We start from the raw sequence: 23779 nt of genomic DNA, 5'->3' as shown, positions 1-23779 counted from the left end.
TCCCAAGTAAACATACCTAAACGCTCCTGGGAGGCAGCTCTGCTCTTTTCTGTCTTTGGTGGCTTTTGCATGTGGTCTTGTATTTCTGTGGTGTTTTTATACTGTCTGTCTTGACAAGCTCACCTTAATGTAGTTCTAAATCCCGTGGCTGTGTTTGTTTTATTGTTCCCCGCCCAAGTTAGAAACTACAGCTATAGTAAGTAATTTGAATTAAATGGAGATCAACAGTTGTCTGATCTTTATGGGGCTCTTCAGGGAATTTCCCATGGCAGGCATTTGCTGATGCCAACAAACACTTAGCAAGTCAGCCAGAACTGATTCTCTAATATACGTATACAAAGCAGGTTTTGATTTCTTATTTTAATAAATGATGTCGCAGTCAAGGTTGGACAGATCTAGAGATGCTCATCCTCTTACTTGGAGGAGGTTGCAGCTGTGGTAGTGTGGGGGCAGTGTCAGCCCACCATCTTCCCCTGGAATAGCTTTAATGCCAAGCTCCTGTTGGAAAAAGGGAGAAATGCCCTTGCTTGCAAAGAAACCTCCCTTTTGCCCCATATGTACACTCACTGTGTGTCCAACACACTGGTAGTGAGCTCCACTAAGTGCAGGTGTAGCTGCATTAGTTTCTTAGGTTGTCTCTTCTTTTTCTAAAATTATTTTAATTTTTAATTTTTTTTTCCCAATTCTTTCCCACGCTTTCCCCTTCTATACATTTTTTTTTAAATGTCATGTGAAATGGGAGAAAGTTGCACTTCCTCTTTCATACATTCTTGTTTGGTGAGATTATTCTTCCTACCGGCATCTCAAATTTTTCACGCACTTTTTATTTCAGAGTCATGGGATGCTGCTGTTCTGGCACAGACTAGCCAGACAAAAGATGTCCCCGTGCTTCCAATAACAACTTTGGGGCTTTTGCTCCACTGGGAAGATTTGCTTTATCCCCTAACCTTGTAGCGACATCACTCTTCTCGCATCAGCAGATGCCCTAAATAGGTTGTCTGTGAAGCTTTTCTAACGCCTACTGTAAGGCAACACTAATCTGGGCAATGAAAAAGGTGGTCCTGCTTGCCTCCTCCCATCATTCACATTCGTCAAGAAGCTCCTTAAAATGCCAGTTAATTGCCTGTAGCCTTCGATGGCCGAGTACAGACAGGTGGGGCCTCGGCGGGGGCTGACCCGCTATGCCAGGCGCACCCCGGCCGCGGAGGATGCCTCGCAAAACCCGCATCCCCCGGTCTCGGCGCTCCCGCGGCTACGGGCGCCCCGGGGAGCTGCCCGCCCCGGCCGCGCAGCCAGCACCGTGCCGGCCGGCGCTCGGGAGCTGCCGCGGGGCAAGTTTAACGCCGCAACCCGCTGTCCGGGGGGCGGGAGGGGACCCCGCGCACCGCCTCGCCCCTGCCTCCGTTTAAGAAGCCCACCGCCGCCAGAGCTTCTCCTGCCCGCTGCATGGCAATGAAACTCGGGTTTTTCTAAGGGGTGCGCGTATCTCTCTGCCCCCCGAGCAAGCAGCCCGCCAGCGCCCCGGCAAACAGCCGCTTGTGCCTCCCGTGCCCCAGCGACATGCGGGAGGGGCGGCAGCTTCCCTTCCCTTCCCCCGGGGCCCCGGACCGCCACTCACCATCGCGGCTCCATCGCAGCGGGGTGGGAGGCGAGTGGCTGCCCGAGCCGTGCAGTGCCGTCCCGAGCCGACGGCTGCCCGGTTTAGGCCATTCCCCTTTCCCTCCCACGCCTCCTCCCGCCGGGGATTTCCGCCTTCCGTGCTCACCCGGAGCCGGTGCGCGGCCAAGCCCTGGCACCGGAGCACCGTGCAAACGGGGCGCCTTGCGGCAGGCGTCCGGACCGCCGGCAAAGCCCTCGGGGCTTGCGGGCCGGCCCCAGTCCCGCTTCGGCCCCGCACGCCGGGCGCTGCGGTCCGAGAGAGCTCGGCCCCGTCCCGGCGGTGCGTGAGGGTCGCTACTGACCCCTTTCCAAAGCCTCCCCGGGGCCGCTTGGCAGGGGCTCCCCAGTCCCGCAAAGCCGTCGCCCCCCGCCGGGAGGCTGCCTGGGCCCCGTCAGAGGGTGCGCCCCTCACCGCCGTCTCTGGGCGCTGCTGGGGAGGACCCGGGGAGCCGGGGCTGGGCACCGGCTTTTGTAATAGCACGGAGAGAGCAGCGCCTTGTTGGCCCTGCGAGGCGGTGGAGACCGGTCCCGCGTCCCCGCTCGGCCTGTGCGAGGGAGGGGGCAATGCACTGCAGTCCGGCTGCGGGTCTTTGCAAAGCCTGCCAGGGAGCCGGGGCTCTGGTGTCGTGTTTCAAACTCCATTTCAAAAGACATCAGGTTTGCAATTGCGTAGATAGTCAGTAACTCTTAAACGTGACCTGATATGATGCGTGACCACACCTGAAGACGTAGAAGATAAAAGTTCTGACAGAATTGCGTTGATAAGGGATGTTGGAGCAGTAGTCGGCTATTTGAAAGCTCTGGTTCACGTTCACCAGCAGTTTTGTTTCTGGCTCCACATCGGTGGCTGTGTTTGGCTTGTTTACTCTCAGGCACCTCAACCCAGCTGGGACTCCTTTGCCAATATTTGTGACACACACCAGAAAGCTGTCACTGCCATGCTGCGAACAAATGCCGCAGTGACAGTTGTTAAAAAAGATTGCCACATTAATGTTTTATTTGGTCTTGGTACTGAGTCACCCTGGGAATACCAATTACTTTGTACATGATGAACAAGAAACTCCAGGGTTGTGCAAGACCCGCAGGTCTGAATGGTGTTTCCACTGCCAGCCAGCAGCAAGAAGGGGGATTCTCAGTTTTGAGCCTTAAAGCCAACATTACTTTAGCCTCTCTGTGTATTGCTGATACGCTGCAAATCAGTAATCGGTTTGGGAGGGTAGACTTAAATTTACATTAAATGTAGAGGAAGATAAACATTCCTATGGAATAATGGTTGAATCAGAACATATTGACAGCAGCCAATTCCCATCTCTTACTGAAATATTTCCTGATGGAATATCCTAGTTTGGGAACTACTCTTTCGATATTTTAGGCGCTGTTTTAGTAACAGATGCCTATGGTGAACAGGGATGCCCATGGAATCAGTTCTTCATGGCTAAAAGCTTCCTGACTTTAAATGCTTGTGGCTTACCTTTATAGGTGAATTTTCAGAGTTCTGGATATAATTTGTTCTTTCTAAAATGCATAATTTGAATGCACTCTTCTGATGTTCTTCGCAATGGTTTCTATCATGCTCTTTTCATACACGATGAATAAGAACAGCTTGTTACTACACATGCGTACCAGTTTTGGTGGAAAGGAATTTCAGAATGAGGAAGAAAGGCAAATGTGTCTCCATAGCCAGGAGACTCTTTGGGATTTGGAAAGGCCAGGTGCAAACCTCTGCCTGCACCAGGCTTTTGAATCTGCATTGCCTGAAATCCCTGCTGAGTTTTTAATCTATAAGGCAACTTTGTCTTCTATTTCCCTTCCAAATGGTGTTTCATTAAGGCCCAGCCTTAGGCAGGCCCTAAGTTGCCCCTACCCGCAGAATTCCCCAGAGGATATTCTTCTGCCGGTGACTCTATTCCTATGGCACACACTGAACAACCCCGCAGCTAATAAAAGCAGGCTCTCGCTGCCAAATCACTGCCATTAGATATAAGATGTTCCTTGGGGAACTTCATACAACCGAAAAAGGAGAAGCAGTTGCCATGGAGGATCATTGCAGCTGATGTGGTTCCTTCTATTTACACTGAATAGCAATATATTTTTATTCTTTTAGATATAAATTTCTTAATATGTCACTTATGAGCAGTAAGTCAGGGTATTGGGCCTAGGGTCAAAATATAGACCTCAGTTATGTGATCTTTCCCCTAGAAGTATCATATCAAAGATAAAATGAACGATAACAGGCAAGGATGTTTGAACAGCCTATGTGAAAAGTTTTCATCAAAGATGTGGCCCCTCATCCCTACTACAACATGCCTATAGAAAAATTCAGGCAGGAAAGCACCTCTGAAGGTTATCTGGTGCAATCTCTACCTCAAACAAGAGCCAACTTCAAAGTTATGTATCAAAGCTACCACTAAGATGCGGTTCAAAGTTACTACTGCTGCTTCCGTGTGGCGTGGCTCTGAAAGTTATGATAAGACTTCCTTTTTATCAGGGAATACTGTGAATTTTTATCAGTCTTCGTTTCCCAAGGTCTAGTTTTAGTAATGCAAAATTATATATTTATTTGTTTTCTTTTGTTAAAAAAGCTGCAATATAGGATAGTCGCAAGGCAAATCACATGCAAAGCTGTCTGATTAGGCTTCTAAAATTACAATGCTTATGACAGGAAAGGCGGATCTTAGCTTCAGAAAATAGAGATGTTTCAGGTTGTTGAAGTGCAAAACCCATTCCAGTTGTAGTACACAGGTGCAATCTTAGGTAGCTGCTGCACTCTCCGTTTGAGACATGTAAGTGGCTCAAAGATGATCCATTTGATCCCTCCTCCTGTGTGCACATGCGTGTGTCTCAGTGTGAGAAAGAGACACAGACAGTGGAGCTCCTAAAGCAGGCTATTTGTAAAAAAACCTTACTGTTGACAGTTAATTTGTCCTCTCTTATGTGTGTCTGCACCACTTGATGCAATTAAATTAAGGCATTTAAGGCTGTCAGAAGAAGAAACTAACTCCTAGGGCTTGTGCGTGGCAAATACGTAGCCTATAAACTTTGAAACTAGAAACAGTGGGAAGAACTGGGAAAAAAAAAGAGAAGGAAAACAATATTCTGATTTTTCTAGGCTGTGAGACAGAGAAGTGATCTACATACCAGAGAGCTAGAGAGCTGATTGTTTTCAAACGGGTATCATGCAAAGAGAACAGGTGTATCTGCAAAACGCACATCGTCAGTGGCAAGCTCATTAATGCAGTTATTGAGAATCCAGAGAGACTGACTACACTTCATGAGACAGAGACATACCTGTCTCTACATACATAGAAGAAAAGAAGATCTCAGACAAACTGAACACCTTTGGGGACAACTGAAAAACAGGTGACATTACTGTATGTGATGCAGTGGATTTGAACCGTTTTTGGAGTAGGACAGCCATGAAAGAAATGCACATAAAATTAGTAGCAGAGGATAACTGAATGCTGAAAAGTTTTTAGGGTGTCTAGAGCATGTCACCCATTTGAAAAGTAGATGCCTGTGTCGTTAGCAGTAGGCACAATGACACGGGGACAAATCCAAAAAAGAGGTATGATCACTGGTTGGTTGCCTGCACTGAACCTCTCCCCATCATGCACAGATATGCCAAGACAAAACAGGAGGCAATAAGATAACATCCAAACTTAAGAGACAAATATGTGATGAAGGCATAGCAAGTTTGCAGCAGACAATGGAGACACAGTTAAAGAAAACACCTTAGAAAGGAGTACCTAGAGCAGGGACTACTCAAACTTTCATGTACCGTATTTTAAACAAGTACATTGACTAGATGAGCAAACAATCCAGTTTATGCACTGCATGCAACTGGAGAATAATTTTAACTAGAAAAACCTTGAAGTGATATTACGTACACTAGGTTTGGGGGGCTTACCCCAGAATACAGAAAAATAAAAATGTGCAACTATTTTCACAGGACCAGAAGTAGTATCTGGAAAACCAACAGCTGACCTCAAGCCTAACTGGTCTTCGTCTTAAGTCAGAGACAATAGGTAGTACCCTGTTGTTGACAGCGGTGGCCTCACTGGCATTAGTCGGACAGTATTTATTCACTATAAGGGGAGAAATCAGGGCTAAAATCAGGTACAATAGAAACGTCAGAGTCTACAGGACTACGCAATATATGTTTTCAGCAAATAAATTCTGGGATAGAAAGCTTTAAAATCATCATGGTAAAAATTTATATGGTGGATGACTACGTAAAAATTAGCTAGCATGTATTTCCTAATAATGTTTTTTAGTGCACAGGTTCTCTACCAACAATCTACTCAAACTCTCCATGACTGCAGCACTACTAGTACATGAGATGATTGCCAGGAAAAGGGTCACAAGCAGAGAATCACTCTGGTGCATCACATATCAGAGTGTAATTAAAAGGGTGGAAAATACCTGTAAATGAGATCGCAGTGGAGGGAAAAAAGCAAATGCTGATCACCGGTCTTCAACATAAAGCAATCAAGTGAAAGTACTACAACCTACCCGGTGTGGGTTATGGTGCTTGTATGTTCTCTGTCAGGTTTGGCTGGTGCACTAAACACTTAAACTAACATCTAACTAAACAAGCGCAAAGCAATTTGTTTGCTTTTTGATATGTTACCTGCACAGAAGGTATAGCAGAAGAAGAAGCAGAAATTAATAGAAACACTAAAAGGAGTCACAGAGCAAGTAAGCTAATTTGGTGTTAGAAAAAGGAGGAAAAAGACATAATCCAAATAATATAAAGTGGTAGAACAATCAAAAATAGCCTTACAAAATAGAATGAACACTGCCCTAAGGATCACAATCCTCCTTTCCTCTTGGGAAACATTGAGAAGTAACAGTTCAAGTAGTAGATCGCTGCTGCTGCTGTACAAGAGTGGTCCATATTGAGCATACTGATGCCAGACAAGCAAAATCGTACTCAAGTGAAATAGGGATCATGCGGCCTTCTTGTTCGTCCATCAGGAAATGTATGACTGTGCTGTGACATTGGAAATATACCAAATCCTTACGGAATGGTCTCCACAAATCTCTGCCATTTGCACTGTGGAGATTTCAGTGCATGGCACTACAGCTAGTAAAGTATAACTTGCAACTGAGAAAAAAGACAAGAGAAAAATCACAGTAGCTCTGGCCAGTTGTGCAATTTTATGTATGGGTAAAGAGCAAAAGAAGGTATGAGGTGTGAACGTTTTTACAAAACTTTTCCAACACTTCTCTATCTACAGAGAAACTAGCAGAAGTAGCAAGTGGGAGAGAGACATTGCATCTTAAAAATAAGAGGATGAGGGGAGGACAGTTTGCACAGACGCAAATAGTTTCCTTGGCTAGTGGAGGCATCTGGAGTAAAACAGCAGAGCTGACTGCTGAGAACAGATGGGTGATGAAGGAAGAGATGTGATTCCAAATAAAATATTTCATGATTCCGAGAAGACCCTTTGAGATGATGAGCTTGGCCTGATGCTGTGGAAAATAATTGCCAAGAAATACACTTGACAGAAGTGAATGAACTAAGAGAAAACAATTGTCTGTTCGCTCTCTATGCTCTCTGTCTCACATTTTGTTGTCGCACTAGGTGCTCAGGGCATTGACCAAAAAGATTGCTTTTAACACCCAAATTTCAAGACTGCCCCATGCAAAAGAGGACACTTGTAGCACTGTAAACTACCAGTTTTGGGCAAGACGTGCTCTGTGTGCATGGCAGCAATGGCAACTGATTTATTTATACCCAGAGAAGGAAAGGACTATGATATATTTAATTATGTTGTTAGAAAGGAGCACTGGTGTTCACTGTTCTTTATTAGTCATGCATAATGAGATAGTTGATTTCCTGTTGTTTTAAGAAAAGCAAGGGAATAACTTGCAATACTTATACCTGTTCTCTGTGTGTGTGGGTGTGTTGGAAAAAAAAAAAGTATTGAGAACAGTATGTAATTGCCGAAAACTTCTCCTGAGCCTCTCCAACTCAGTGCACATTGTCCTGTGTGGATCTCCTATGTTGTGAGTGATTCCAAGCAAAAGAGTGCTCTTGCTGTCTGAATTGCCCTCTGCTCCTTTACGCAGCTTCATTTCTGGCAGGTATGCTTTGCTCTGATCACAAGTAGCAAAAGTTCATTTGTTAAGGACGCTAGATAATGCATCAAAGAAACTGTTGTGGAAATGGAGTTCACAGGTTTTGGAGTGTGAAATGCCTTCTGGAGAAGGATTATTTTCTTTTGCCCAGGTTTACTACATTAACCATAAAAATGACAAGAGAGTGGCACAGCTGAAGAAGAAACTCAGAATAAAGTCAGATGCAGATGCCTTTAGTTAAGGAAGAGGAGGAGCAGGTTTGTCTGAGACTGTCGAGCCAAAGATTTCCTTCTCCAAAAGGAAGACATTTGTTGCCAGGACAACTTCTTCAGCATGCCATTTCTTATCCCACACAGAACATTGGGAATCCTCTGAGCAATTAAAAAAATCCATCACAGCTAAGCATGGATCCCAATGACTGGCAAACTCTCTATAGAGAGCACAGAGAGGGAGTTCATGGTGCATAAAGCTACTGATCTCTTGTTAGAACTAGAACATTAAGGTATATAGGACCTACCAAAACTAATTTCAAACCTCAGCCTTCCCAAACTGTAGTAAGATTAGATTCATACAATGTCATACAATTAAGATCGCTCTTTGTTTCTGGTCATAGTGATCTTCTGGGAAGAGAGCTAATGAAATGTTCAGAGAAAACACTTAAAATCTTGGCAATAGCTGAAGAGGTGAGATATTTTCAAATGCAGATATGTAAAGGCTCAAGACTAAAATTTACTCTATAGACATAAGTATAAAATGCAGTACAGGTATTTGTTGTACAAATTAAAGATTTTGGGTTTGTGTCTCACAACATCAAGAATTTTAAGAAGCAGATTAAAAGACAAAATATTGTTGGTCATTTTATAGATCTAATTGTAACTTGCTTATGTTTTTGATTATGTCAATATCACATCGTTAAAGTGAATGAGCTCTGATTTGAGATAATGAAACATATTAAGCATGGGTTTGGAAATTGATATAGTGTTCCAAACTGACAGTCTAAAGGGACCATATAGAAAGCTATTTTAAGAACAATATTCTTAATACTACAGTAGAAAGCAAACATGCATCTGTCCTGCTATAAGCCATTGCCACGAATTAAAGATTCTAGTAAATTTTGGAAAATAATCTCTGATATGAAGATATTCCTCCTTGAAGAAAACCACAACTGTATTCCTGGGTACCTTTATGTCCAGACCAAAACAATGCTCATCACATATCTAAAATAATGTGTTAATGTTGTCTGTAGAATTTGAAATGAGAAAATTTAGAAAAAGGTTTATTACTCCTCACAGCACAGTCAAATAGGAAACCGTGTAACACAACAGGATGTGATATGGGTGCCAAGTAGTGAGGAAGAGGAACTGAAATCTGTATGGTTTATGTTGTTTATTGAATTATTTGATCAAAAATGTTACTACTACAAGGAGCAGATTTGATGAGAACTGTAGTTCCATTTTATTGTAAAAAGATGTTTTGGCCCTTAAATGACTCAAAAAATTCCCTCCAATACCACTTGCAGTACAAAGTGTAGATACAGCGTAGTGTGGCATACGGGCTTTTGAAAATGTGGTTGTAGGACAGATGAGTGGTTTGGCTGAATTCCCCTAAAAGCCCAGTCTTTTAGGAGATGTAGCGGTCAGGATATTAAGACTGATTCCATAATTGGTATAATGCACTAAATAGTGTTACAATTAGAGGCATGTTGTTAGCTGTCAGTCTTCCAGTGAGTACAGGTGGGGATCTACCTGTGAATACTGTCTGGTTTTGTGTGTGCTGACATGCCTTGAAATGCAGCCTCTTTATTCTGTTCACACCAGGGCAGGGCTTGCCCCAGAAAATAAACAAGAAGCAATACTGCATGGCTTATCAACTGATGATCAGCTCTCCAACATCTTCCTTCGGCCCCCAGTGCTGAAATTTCTTGCAGCATTGTTTGCATATATGCAATATTTTGTAACATTTTAATTCTAGCTCTTCTGACTACTTCTTTTTTTCTTGCACTTGTCTCCAGCTGATATTGCAATATAGTCTCTTTGTCCTTTTCCCATCACTGATGTTGGTATGATGTAATGTAGGCAAGCTTTGGTGGAGCAATGTACACTGCTATACCAGTTACAGCTCAGATTGAGAGAAGTGACATTTATTTCTCAGTTTTGTTTTTCAGCTTATCGATTGCAACTTTATTTTTCCCTTTGAGGTAATCTGATGTATTTCTTAGTGGTGGAGGTTTAGTAGGAAAAAATGAGAAAGAAAGAATAAAAGAGAGATTTGGAAAAGAAGATCTACATCACAGAGAGCTGGTAAGTGCTCCTGTGATGGGTCAAGGCAGTAACGTGATCTTTGTCTAGACAAATCTCAGAGATAATTCATCCTGACTTGCATTTCTGAAGGAGAAATTTTGAAGGCTCTGCTCTTTTCTATTAAAAGAAGACATGGTCTACCATAATTTGATGATATTTAAGATGAGGTTTTGTCTTTAATGACACAGAAGTAATTTTTCCTGGGGTAAAGCAGGATGTGAACTGGCTAGGTGTCAGCTGCTGTGTGGACGCTGCCCATTCTGTTGCTACTTCCCTGAAATCCTCTGGAGAGTAGTGGAAAAGGAGATGAGCTTTGCCACATGTCAACACACTCCCAGGCGATTTCTTGCCGAGCAGCTGGTGCACCACAAGTTCATACGTCGGCTTTCCCCAGAATAACTTTCTCATTTACCTAAACCATAGGGGGCCAGTTGCTCCGGTACCCAGGGCTGTGCACTGAGCAGGGACAGGCAAGGGAGCAAGGGCATGGACTTCTGCAGGGGGCTGCACTCTCCAGAAGCTCTCAGAGCCAATGTGAGCCCTCAGGGGGCCACCACGGCCACCTCCAGGTATAAGAAGCTCTGAGCCTGGGGACTCTGTCCAAACCTGGTCATGATTCCAGAGGAGACTGGGACTCTGTTTTGGGCAACGCAGGAACGTGAGGTGCAAGCTCGCCAGTAGTAAGTGGCAAAGAGCTGATGTACTAACACTTGGGTGGTCATGCTGCGCAGCCAGCACTGCAAAGCAAACATTGATCCCTGACTTTGTGACAGTTGAGGGGACGCTGTTCAGGAGAGTGCTGGCTGCACGCTCCCCTGTTCTGCCATCTGGCTCCAGCCCTTCAGCTTCTCCAGGCATCAGCAATTCTGGGGCCTGAAGTAACCACACCTCCTGGAGCAGCTGGTTTCAGCCACAAGGCTCCCTTTGCTGCAAAGAACAAAGAAAAACCCCTGAATTTGCTTTCTGAATGTGCTGCACCAGAATGATAAGAAAGCTGGCTGGCCCCCAAGGCTGATATACTTCCCCTCCACCTCCACCCAGGCTCCCTTCAGACACCATCATTCTGATCCCAAAGGCAGTAGCAGAGGCAACAGCAGCTGGGGGACTCTGGCATATTTGCCCTCATGGGTACCCCACTCACCCCCTGTCTTTTTAGGGATCTGTATTTGACACGGTGACTTCACAGTGGCCAAAAGGACCATTAAACCTGCTATTTTGACTCCTGTAAGCCACCAGAATCAAAGGGCCCTGAGCTCTCCAACAAATGCTTGGCTAAAGCATTGTCTCCAGAAAGACCTCCAGGTTTAACGTACAACCCCCAAGAGAGGCAGATCCACATGGCATTTTATGTTAGTGGGTGATTCATTCTCAGAGCTCATCATTCTTACTCTTAACAACTTCTTCCTCACTGTCCCTTGGCAGTGGTCTGGATTTGCTTCCAGCCTTTAGCTTTCCTTCTCATTTCTGTGCTGAAGAGCCTCATTAGACTGGCTACCTCCTCTCCATCCTCCCTTAGCCAAACATTTGATAGCCTTTGTGCCACAGCATTGCTCTGAATATGTTTCTGTTGCTTGTGAACATTGACCTTTCATTACGTTTCTTTCTCTTCCACAGTTTGATGAATTATTGACACAACCACTGTTCTTTACCTGTACAGCATTGCAACTAATGGTGGAATAGAAACCAAATTCAAAGTCAGTACAATGAATAAAAAGACTGATGGGCTTTAAAGGTGCAGAATCAGGTCCTTTGCCTCTGCTCCATCAGAGGAGCTACATATCAGACGAATTTTAAACCTATGAACACTTCTGTCTCTTCTTAGCAAGGCAATGAAAATGCGGTCTTCATTGCACTGATGTTAACAGACTGGATTTTCCCAAAATGTTAAGTGGAAAATGTAAAAAGAAGAATAGAAAGGCAGGCAGGAAGACATACAAAACCCTGGTAAACCCGTTTTTAAGACCAGATGACTTGCATAAATAAACACAAATTAAGCTCCAAGTGGGAACTGATCTTGTGAGAAGAAAAGAAAGGTGGGCTAGAGCTCGTGCCTTCTTCTATCATCTTTACGTTTGTACTATGCCTCAGAAAAAAATCCTGCTACAGTTGTACTTGTGATGGTTCCCAGTTTTATTACTAAAAAAATGCAAATAATTTGCTCTCTTGACCAGTAGATAATTTTTTAAAAGGGTCTTAAGTACATACATTTGAAATGTTCTGGGCTGTATAGGAAGGGTTTTATAAGTGTGCTAGTTCATAACAGTTTATGTTAGGTCTAAGTGGAAACAAGGAAATACTGCCTTTGTAAAACAAATATTTATTTCATTATTGAAAACACTGTGCAGTCATTCAGCCTTTGAAGTCTGGGGTTGCTGAGAGAAAACTTGCACCAGCTGATTTAAGATCCTATTCCGAATATTTAAGGGATTACAGGCTTAGTTTTCTACAGCACTTGCCAAGAGTTGTTTCTCCCTAGTGTGAATGAGGAGTCGTGATCCCTTTTATTCTACTCTTTAAGTGTGTTTATATTAGCAGAATCTAAGTCTGCCATTTTGCAACAAATAGGATTAACATACTGACTGCTGCTATACCTCAGCTGGTGTGCAGAAAAGTGCATTCCTCTTTCCCCATGTGTGCGTGTTTGTATGTGCGGATGTGTTTGGCACGCAGTGAGACTGCAAGTAAAGGACTGCTGATGCTTGTGCAGCTGTGTCCCTCATCTGTCCTCCCTCTCAAAACCTTGGGAGTTTTGTTAGGAGGGAAAAGCTGCTAAGTGATGTATGGACCTTCTCTGGGTGATTGTTTTAGGGACTGACACATCTCCTCTCAGCAGTGGTCATTTCCCTTATTCCAGTCAGTTCTACTTCATTTCCAAAAGTAGGACATCCAGGAGTTTGTCTTGTTGCACATCTCCCTGGAGAATCCTTGTGTTTGTTTAAGGTCTGTTGCTAGAATTTAGCGTATTTTGGCTGCGGGATAGAAGACAACAGATTGTTGAGGACTTCCTGGGAGAAGTTTGCAAGGCAACTTGTCTATAAACTAAGGGAAAGGTTGGGGTTATTCTTCTTGCCCTAGTGGTTTTCACCCCCACTCACGGTATAATGTATCATCGTTGGTTGAAAGGGGCATTGCCCTTACAGCTCATAAGATTGCTCTAGAGAAAAAGTGTTGGGTTTTTTAAAAGTTTTATTTATTTTTGCTTTTCAAAAGGACCAGGTTGTGCACTGATTATATTTGAGGGGAGGGAAGGAATGCCAGTTCTCCTGAATGTTGCTCATATGCAGCAGATGCAATCCACAATGTGCTCTGCTTTCAGAATACAAGGACCACGGCAAGGGAAATGCACATATGTATGTACGCGTACACGAAGCCAGCATGGATCCACAAGAAAGGTAGGATGACATTTTGCTAAAATGCTGTATCTTTCCCTTGACCACTCCCTTTATGAGAACTTCCACACATGAGCATAGGAGGTTAGAAAAGAAAGCAATGGGAATGAAAACCACAAGAATACATTGGCAACACATCACTGAGACACCTCAAAATTCAGTAGACATTTATCTCTTACTTTGTTCTCTGCATGCCATACAGAGATTTTCAATCAGATTTTAATTTGCTGGAATAAAAAGTGTGAGAGGATACGCAGTAAGAGTGCCCAGTTTCCCTATTCACACTAATTTTACCATCCGAACACGTGTTTTTCCACCTGGGGCCATGCAAGGTTTTCCTGGAATCACAGTTGGAAGGGTCTCAGTAGAGCATGCATGCATAGCAACTTCCTCTGCCCGCGCTCACACGCGTACGAGTTCCTTGCTGTGACTCGCATGTACTGCCCAAGCCTGTCCACCCACACAACCACAAAAGCAGAAGAGGCTGTGAAAACACAGATGAAAATGGTGTAGTAGCTACTCTGTGACACAATGGAAAATGTTATGCAGAATATTGCGCACTTCTAAATAAGTACAGCCGCTAGTTGCAAGGATCTGCAAAAGTGTCCGAGTGCCCAAATCATTCTTTGGAATGCATTCTTTGGAGTGACAGCATCTGTTCGCAATGGAAATGTTGCTAGCTTCATCAGCAGTTGAAATCGTTGAAGAGTATTTGGGATATTTCTGTCCCTGAAAGTTCTGCTATTTAGACCAGAGTATAAGATACATATCTGACATGTATTACAAGTGTTTGTAACTTCATTACCTCCTTGGGATTAATCAAGGCATTACTCTCTTCGTTTCTGAATAAGACTCTGTGCCAGTAACTTTTTTTTTCCAGCCAACTACAAACTTCAGTAAGTTGTCTGGACCGTTTATATCCCCATGGCCCCTAGATGTGTTTGTTCCTGTATTACCCCCTAACAGTGTGTTTTAATTTTCACTGAGAATCTTATCTTTGGTTCATGTCTTTGACTGTGGTTTGATTTGGAGCCAGTCCAGTATGGTCTTGCCCAAGCAGATGATACCTATCTGGCATTCTTCTTGCTCCCACTGGAGGGAAAAAATCTTCGGCAAGTCATTAAAAGGAAAGTGAGTCCTGCAGGGGAGGATATCTGCCGCTCTCGTATCATAGTCCCGAGCATTTTCTGTCTGAGTCATATTTTGTACAAAAGATTAACTTTCTGCTGACCAGTGGCAGACTGAGAAAATGTCCAAAAGGCTTGTTATGAGGGTGCTATAGTAATTGTTGGTGTTTCACTGGGTTTATGCAGTGTGATGAGGTCCAGCTATTGAATACATGGTTGGCTATATGGCTGGGCAGCCTTTGAAGCTGCATTCAGAGACAGGCAGGGTTATTACTCTGCTGAGGGGGTGTAGCAGGCAGAGAAGAGTGAGGCTGGTCACTGTCTGCACTCATCCCTCAGCAACAGGCTTTGCCAAGAAGGTGAAGGACTTTGAGCCAGGGCCAAGGTTACAAGGTGAATTAGTCTGGGGCTGACATCTAGAAGGTGTCAGCAGACCTTGGTCTCATCCCAGCTGGCAATGGTACGTGCTTTGAGAGTGGTCTGTATGGCCTTTCCTCAAGTGCTGAATGCAGTTGTCTCTAACAATTATCCGGTAAAATAATAGCATGGCTATAATTTAATGTGGTTGTTTTGGTCCTGTGTCTGCCTCTTACCTGTTTTCAGACTGGATGTGAATTGAGGTTGCCCAGAACAAAAGAGTAACGTACAGATGGGATGATACTGGTTACATTGGCTTTATTTTCTGTTTTTCTGTCAGCTCTCAGGAGATTATGTTTTCTGATTATTATTCTATTTCTATTCAGATGTGAAAAACCTTGCAAATACAATATCTTGGAAACAAGATAAAATACTTTCAAGTATGTTTACAACGTGATTTTTCCCTTAATTCTCCAAGACTCAAATGAAAGCTTTAAACTTGTGGACTGAGAAATCCTCCTCCTTTCTCAGATTCACAACCTTTTATGTTCTTTTCAAATTGAGAAACATTTAGCTGTTCTTAGATAGTGCTTAGATAGTGCTTGTTTAGATAAGTGCTTGAAAATATTAAAAAGAAAAATATATTTTTGTGTGCCAGTGTTTATGTAAAAGACCTGATAGGTACTGCTGGAGGTTACCATCTCCAGACAAGTAGGTCTTAAAACTGAGTACATACAGGGTTCAGTGGGGCTACCCCAATAAGGTATTTACAGAATCAAGACCTCAATGGTCTACTAAAAACACACGCAGAGAGTAGCATGTACACTCTCTCTGTGTAGCGCTAACAAAATAGCATAAAAATAATCTCAGCCTCATAGCGAAAAAAGACAATAATATGGTTGTGGAAGGAAACAAAGGTGGGGTTTTTTACAGCACCATGGAAGAAACGTGAATAAGCAAGATTGCAGTCTAGATCTGAATCAAGGCCATTAAGAGTCAACAAGAAGATCTTATTTACTTCAGTGAGCTCTGGACCAGGACTTAATACTGAAATGCCTCAGAAATCTCATAAATTTTTAATAGCCCCTGATATGAGAGGCAGCCTTTTTAGTCGGTGGTGGCTACAGTCCTTATGTATCTACCATATAATTGTACTTGCAAATGTTAACTGAGCAGTTCCCTTAGTGCTGTGGGGATTATTAGTCCAAGCAAGGGAAGAATTTGTAAGGTCTGTATTTCAAGCATGCCAGTAGACAGTGTTATCAAACACTACTCTATTGTATTAGGAATGTTTACTATCTTCTTAAAAGGATGTTTTTATAGTGACTCTGGTAGAAATAGATACCGAAGCTTAGTCAAGATTATGCGCAAACAAGCGATATCTGCTTGTGTTTTAGCTAAATAAAAATGTGACCTTATTGTCTTTTGTCAGCTTTGAAGAATTAAAATAAGCATATTTTATTTGTTGAAGGAAGAGTTCAAAATTGTTTAACAGGATTTTCATTGTATATCAAGCTAAGGGCAGTGATGATGAACCTCTTTTGCAGTTATGTGTTAATTTAATTCATTATGAGATGTGGTTCTGGGAAGAGATCTGTTTTCAAGAAAAAAAATTCTGGGAATGCAGGAAATGTGAGGCAATCCGTCTAGTGGCTAGGTTTCTCCTAGAAGCATCATGTGTAATTGGAAATTATATATGTTTAAAATAGCTGGTATCTTACTATTGAATGGAGATATCTTTGGCTCTTTCAGCCTGAGGACAATACTATGAAGTTTCAGGTCAGGTGAGAAAATTTTTAAAAACTCCAAGCCAAGGAAGTTTGGAGATCAGGAAACCTGGTCTACCAGAGGATCAGATCTTAGTATGGTGCTAAAGTACATACACATAACAGGGTATGCATTGTTCTTCAATAGTAAAACTAAAAGGATTATAGGAATAGCTGGGTGTTTAACCAGAAAAACTAGGGCCAGAAGTGAGACACTCTGTTGGCTCTAGACTCTTAGCCCCATATGGCTGAGCAGCGCTCAGGTGCTGTATTACAGGAGCAGCTTCGCACTAAGCCACTGAATTCATGGCAGCCAACGTCTAAACTGCTTCTTGGAAGTTCCAAACTCTAAATCCAAGTTTGGCCTCAAATATGTGACTGCTATAGATACAATAACAGGCATGTTGGTGTCTGGAGGACTCTTAAACATACATAAACCCCCTGGCTGGTCACCTCTGAACAGATGATGTGTTACTTCCCATTATTATCATGTTCTGGATGCTATCTGCATGACCTCTTTGTATGGTCAAGGCCTTTGTCTTTTAAAAGAGAAAAAATACACAATTGGCTGCAATTATTAGGCTACAATGTCAGCCAGGTTTTAATACCATGTGGGGCAGTGATGCCATTAGAAATAGTCTTCCTATTGTGGGTTAGGTAGGGCAACCCTCTTCTCTCAGTTTGGGAAATGAGGGCGGGTCACCATTTTTAACAACTTGGCATTTCTGGAGCATTTATAATTTGAAACAAAAATTGTAACTCAAAATCATGTGCGAAAATTTGACATTTTTGTCAAACAATATCCTGACTGATAAAGAAGATGGTGTTTCTGACATTACTGAGTTGACTAATATCTTTTAAGCAAACAGCAGTTATTTTTTAACCACTATTATCCTGGGTCCCCCCCCCTTTTTTTTTTTGCTAACTCTAGTGAGTATCTGCTCCCTCATTGGGTCATTTATCTTCTCTTCTATCCCTCTTCTCCCCTTAATTTTTTGTAAGGAAATAAGGACTTTGTAATCTGGTCCTCCAAGCACATCCTAGCATAAGAAGCACTGGCTTTTCATATGAAAATCTTTACTCAAGTACTTTATAGAAAAAAACAAGCTCATGTAAACAGGGTCTTTTTTCACCCCAGAGACATGGAGACAAAAGGAATGTGACTGTGGTTCTTCAAGAACACGTGCTTAAATATGTAATTACTCAAAACCTGTATTATAGTAATTGAAAAAAAACTTAAATGTTTTATGTCATTTTTCAAAATTAACCTTTAGATATGTAATTTTTCCAGTTAATAACCCCTCTTGCTGCCATTTTGAACTCACGCTTTCCCAGACTTCTGCTGTGATAGTGTTTATCTGCTTCTTGAGGACCAAGTGTCAGCAACTTCTGCTGAAGTCAACATGAATGGATGGTGCTTGTGCTTTCTAAGAATGAGCATCCCAACTCTGTGGGGATGGGCTTCTCCAACAAATAATACTGTAATAGCAGTAAAAAATTTATAATGTTTTTACTTGCATGGATGGTTTATAGTCCTTTTAATATCAGATACAGAGCTGTTTCTGGTTTCAAAGGACTGTTGTTAGGATCACCTATTTCTCATAAAAGCATTGAAATTCTTGAAGAAATAGGTGCTGTAAAGTGATAAACACAAGGCATACTAAAATCTGAATGTTTTCGCTTTATTAGTTCATATATAATGATTAGTGCGCCAAAACTAGAAACACAGTCAGATGCCTGTGGCATGCACAGTGTCTGTGGTTGTGCGTATGCCATTCTAAAGTCACTTAGCATTAATCCGTAACAGACTTAGGCCAAGAACTTTGTCTAGGACTTCCCATAGCTACGAGGAAGTTCAGATCTGGATCCTAGTGTAATATCCTGGTGTTAATTTGTGCAAGATGGATTCCAGGCTTCCAACGTTAGCCATTTACTCTCTCTCATCCTTGTAGGTCCTCTGCTTCAAACTTTGGGTAGGTTCAAACTCAGACCCACCCTTCATCTTTAATCTCATGAGTGGTCGCTGTTTTGGCTGGAGAGAGGCGCCGCAGAGGCTGCTGCCCCCACCTAGGCCAGAGCTGAGAGGCTTAAAGAACAGGGAAATAAATTGGGTCTGCCTTTTGCAAGAAAACAGTGTCACCCCCGAAGAACAAGATGGGCTTCAGTTGGGAAGGACCTACCCACCAAACTCTGAGCGCAAATAAGGTGGGGAAGCAATGGATTTTCTGAGTACTTTAAACAGGCGTGAAACTGCTTGTTGTTGCTCGTTAAAAGAAGATTACCCACAAGCACCAGGAGGAGCGGCCTCCCCCAGCACTGCCAGGAGCTGGCGCGGCTCCCGGAGCTGGTGGGCACCCCGGCCCGTGGGGCGGCGCGGGGAGGAGGCGGGAGAGGCAGGAAGGGCGCAAGGCACGTGCGGGCTCGCTGACTCGGGCTGGTGAAAAGAGGCTCTCAAATCCTCTCTTTTGAGTACAGAAAGATATGGCAGTGGAAGTTGTTTGAGAGCGAATATGCCGCTTCTAACAAATATAAAGTTTTTTATAACTTGGGCTTAGTGATGTGTATTGGAGAGAGAACACTGGGGTGGGACATTCAAGGCCAGCACAAGGCCACAGACTGCACGAAGCAGCCACTTCCACTAGGTCTCTTCCAGGCCCCGGGTCTGGATGGGATCAGGGGACAGGCTGAGATGAAATTTGGGATGTGCTCGGTGTTTCCAAGCGACACAGGGTCCCCGGTACGAGGCAGCATGGCAGACAGCACACCGTTTCTTGAAACCTGGTGGTGTCTACAGGCGCACAAAAAAAGAATTAATAAAAATGCAAGTACAGAAGAATGTACAAGCTAAAATTTGCATAGGGCTAATCGAGTCTGTACAGAAGTCACTCCAGAGAGACCCTGCAAAACAAAGGACAGTGAGGGAGAGAGAGGACTGTGTGCTGTGGCTCTGGTGCCGCTCCTGCACGTGCCAACCCCAAACCATGTTGTCAGCGTACAAGGCTATGTGCAGCACTTAAAACCCCCAGTGATGAAGAATATGCATGTATGAAGGGTTAATGTGTTTGGCATCACAAAACCAGTCTTTCCATTTTTTTGTTGGCATGGCCAGGAAAGCTATGGACTGGTAGAAAGACTGACATAAAAAAACTTCCATTACCTAGAGCCCCAGATTTTTAATTACCGTGCCACAGAAGTGAATGCACAGGGTTTACACCACAGAGCTGGCATTGGCACTGGTAGCGGCACTGGCAGGGAAATGAGCATGCATGCAGTCAGACACTGAATTGCACAATGTTAACATAGTTTCTGTATAGGTAAGGATTTTTCCAACAGGCATGATTAAAAAATAGTCTATCAGAATAATTTTTGTTGCATTGAACTGTGCTAATGTGGAAGAAAATATTCCGCAGTTCCTGGTGGGAAATATAAGCTCCTGGAATGGAGGTAGCTACAGTGAGTCTTATATGTCATTAAATCATGTATACACTTAGAAACTCTGTTGTTCAAGCAACTCCTTCTACATTGGAAATATAAATCAAAATTCCAAATTTTATTTAATTTTATACAAGAATTGGCATGCACAGAATCAGTTGTCTGCTCCCTGATGATGTAGGGAGTAGACTTTTTTCTAGTAGGAATCTCCAAAAATTCTGGGCCAACAATACCATATATTGCTTGTGTGCTGGCATTTCCCACAAGAACCAAAAGGCTGTGCATTATACAAATACACAGAAAAGCACGGCAGGGAACTAGGATGCAAAAAATGTTCTCCAAGTCTTTTGTGTAAAAAAAGGTTTTTATATCTTTTGCTTTGCTTGCTTTTGGTCATTTTGAGGAAGGCTTGAAAGTATGATGAATAAAAACATTCAGGGCTAATATACTGGGGAAAATTAGAAATACTGTGTTGTGGGAGAACCTTGACATCTTTTGCTAAATAAGTCTTTATTAAAAAATCTTTTTTTGATTTCTAGTTAAGCTTTTTAGGCTAGCTGTAACGCATTAGAAGGGGGGCAGCTTTGTGTGCATATCACAGTGTAGCAGGAGTAAGATGTGCTTCTACTGCATGTGCTGTTTCCTCATTAAAACCAGTGAGGAATAATTTGCTCAGTCAATCCATGATTTCATACTATGGTTGTTTGCTGACCCTAAGGCTTGTTAGGCATGCTCACCTTTTTTAGTATTATCAAAAGGGAAAGGACACTGTTTTTTGCCCGCAGGCAGATGAAGGTAGATATCTCGCAAGATGATTCTGCTCTGAATTTAAAAATTGCCTTGCATAATTGTCTGAGTGCTTAAAGTTGTCCACTGAGGAAAATAATATGTACTTGACCAGATTTATTTGGCATGAGCTTTTGATTTAGATCCCCCAGGAGGACAGGTCTGAAGTGGTACTTGCGTGGAGGTTGCATCACTGCTTGGCAGCGGGTCTGGCTCCTCTGCGTGGGGGAATTGCTCCCTGTCTGCCTGAAGCCTGCTCTTCCTTAATTAAATGATGCACCCAACACATGTTGTCCTTTGTTACTCGGAGCTCCTCGTGGCCTGAGAAGCTCATAAAACAGTTACAAGGCCTTTGTATTCTTGGAGCAGCTGAAATGCTAGGTAATGACTTCAGAAGTAATGGTTTTACGCGCTGGAGATAAACACACAGCTGCCACTTCATTGCGGTTACTGTACTTCATGAAAAGGTTTCATTTTCTAAGCCGAATGTCACGCTTCAGCCTGCACGCTGTGTGCTGCTTACACCTTACCCCTGCCCGTGGAGAGGCAGCGTGTCCAAGTGGAGGATTTGGCTGCCCAAGGGTGGGCAGCGGTTCTGGGGCGGAAGCCCCTGGGTGTCTGAGACGGGTCTGGGGGTACGATGTGGACCTATGGGAAGTCTGCTCCTGCCTGGAGAGCGGGCTGTCTCCCATGGCATGAAAGTGTTCAGGCAACTGAATCATTCTCCTCATTTCCAGCAGTTAAAATGGCCTTATCTGAAAGTAGCCCGATCCTCCTTGGTACGGAGAAGAACCACTCCAGACAGGCTGTTGGCCCCGCGTACCAGGAACAGTTGCATTTTGTTAATTTAAACTGACACTTCAGCTTGGGACTCCTCATGAACGCTCTGAGCAGCGCGTCTGTGTGGGTGAGAGGAGAGCCAGAAAGACAGCGTGGTTCATGTCAGCTTGATCGTCCCATTGCTCAAGAGGAAAATTGCTTAGAAAAAAAATTCCTCTCTGACCCAAAACTTAGAGCATTATTGGGGAGGTTACAAAGATGCTTGCCCACGGTGGGGGTCCCTGGGAGAAGCCACTAGGAGCATTTTAACTCCATGTGTGGCAGCAAGCATAATTCCTATTAAGGAAAAAAATCCTACCCACAGTTCACTTTAATTGACTGCAACTTTAATTCTGCAACTGGCGGAGCTCGGCTTCCCCCTCCTGGGGACAGGGCGAATGGGCAGGAGCAGGCAGGAGCTTTTCCTCCTCCTTTTGTTCCACTCCGAAACTGGTTTTTAACTGGTGACTGTGGACACCTCTGGCTTTGTACTCCTAAGGTGCTTGTGAAGGACAAGATGATTTGGAAAAGCAAGCCTGTTCCCGTAGGATGAAACCTGCTGTAGTAATGTTTTTATCTCTGTTAAAATATAATTAGGGTCTAGTCATAAAAAACCACAATTCGTGTTTTGAAATGATCGCTGGGGATAATCTTCATTTTTCTGATGCTGTAAATAGGAGCCCTGTGTACACCTAATACAGAAGTTATATTCTGGGTCACAAGAAAATACCTTTTCCTTCTTTAGCTTGAAAAATCTCTAAAGGATTGCAAAACAGGTGATTGAAAGTTCAAGGCTAATTGATCTTAGTTCCCTTTTTAGAAGAAAGAGTGCAAGATCTGTTTTGAAAACAAAGGCATGTCTTATTATAAAGATACGGACAAATGGAGGCAGCGTAGGATTGATCTGGTTCAGTAATAACATCGCCCCTTTTAGTTGATCTATCAAAAGACAATGGAGCTTTCTTACAGATGCCTGAGCATAGTAGCACTTCAGCTGTGAATGCTACTTCATATTTCTCTTAGTAGCCCGTGGGTGTTCACACAGATGCATAAAACATAGCCAGTTACACATAGCTTTTACTCTCTTGGAAGTGTCAAGGGCGTCCAACCACTTGAAGCAGTAGCACTTGTTCATGTGAAACAGCTTCGTTTCAGCGTTGTACAGGTCCATTTCTGAGGATGGCTCAACTTAATTTTTTACTCCTCCTCCTTTTAAAATCAAACCCAAGAGAACTACCTTTTTCCCTTAGATTTTTTTTTTTTAACTGAAGATGCTGGTACATATCTCACCTTTGATAAAATGTGTCACTTTAAATGAATACAAGTTCAGAAAGTTTAAAAAAGAAAATACTATTTGTTTATGCAAAACTCAGCGTATGGTAGGCCTGGAGGCACAAAGTAGTTTGTACTTTCATTAATGGCAGCAATGCTACATATGTCCATAAATCTACTTACACGTTTCATTTTATTTCCTAAGACAGCTTCCAGAAAAATAAGAAAAAGAGCTCTGACTGACTCAAATCAGCATTGCACTAGGGCCTAAATGTTTTGAGAAAAAACACCATTTCTTTGGGTTTCAGGATGCAGGAAACATTTTTTTAAAAAAGAAAGTAATTTCGTCGAGGCAGTGAAGGCTGCACCCTATGTAGGGCATCTGGGAAGATTAATGGTCCTCAAAATTGGGCAGTTTGCCTACTGGGGAGAAGGAAAAAACATTTAGCAGTTTTCCCTGGACATTCACGGGACATTTGGTTGTTCTTCATGTTCATGCCCACAGCCTTTCCCTCGATTGGATCTTCCCTCCTGTAGAAGGACAGCATGTGCTAAGGAAAGGTTTTTAACTTGGGGTGTTGCTCTGCTTGGCAAAAGGCAGCATGGTACACAGCACCAGGCCCCCCAGTAATAAGGAATCAAAGGTTTGCCCCAGGCAGATCTGGCAGATTTCCTGGGGCCCAGAAGTCTTCTTTCTTCTTGTCTTTTAATAATCTTCAAATAATTTCCATTATTTTAATACCTAACTGAAAAGTAGTGTCCCTAATAGAAAACTGAATGAGGCAGCA

General features: G+C 43.1%; 1 protein-coding gene across 1 annotated transcript in view; it reads right to left on the bottom strand.

Annotated features, from left to right (window-relative positions):
- The window catches only part of ICOSLG (inducible T cell costimulator ligand), a 189984-nt gene that overhangs the window by 11126 nt on the left and 155079 nt on the right, over positions 1–23779 (bottom strand). Inside the window, exons 2-4 of the mRNA XM_059817977.1 lie at positions 2380–2600; positions 1766–2204; positions 1619–1692 (exon numbers count right to left, since the gene is read on the bottom strand). Of these exons, the coding sequence (XP_059673960.1) occupies positions 1619–1692; positions 1766–2204; positions 2380–2600 (734 nt within the window). The remainder of the gene's footprint in view (positions 1–1618; positions 1693–1765; positions 2205–2379; positions 2601–23779) is intronic.

The sequence above is a fragment of the Gavia stellata genome, chromosome 1 (genome assembly GCF_030936135.1).
Source record: "Gavia stellata isolate bGavSte3 chromosome 1, bGavSte3.hap2, whole genome shotgun sequence".
In the NCBI taxonomy this organism is placed as follows: Eukaryota; Metazoa; Chordata; class Aves; order Gaviiformes; family Gaviidae; genus Gavia; species Gavia stellata.
This window is presented reverse-complemented; position numbering and strand designations above follow the sequence as displayed.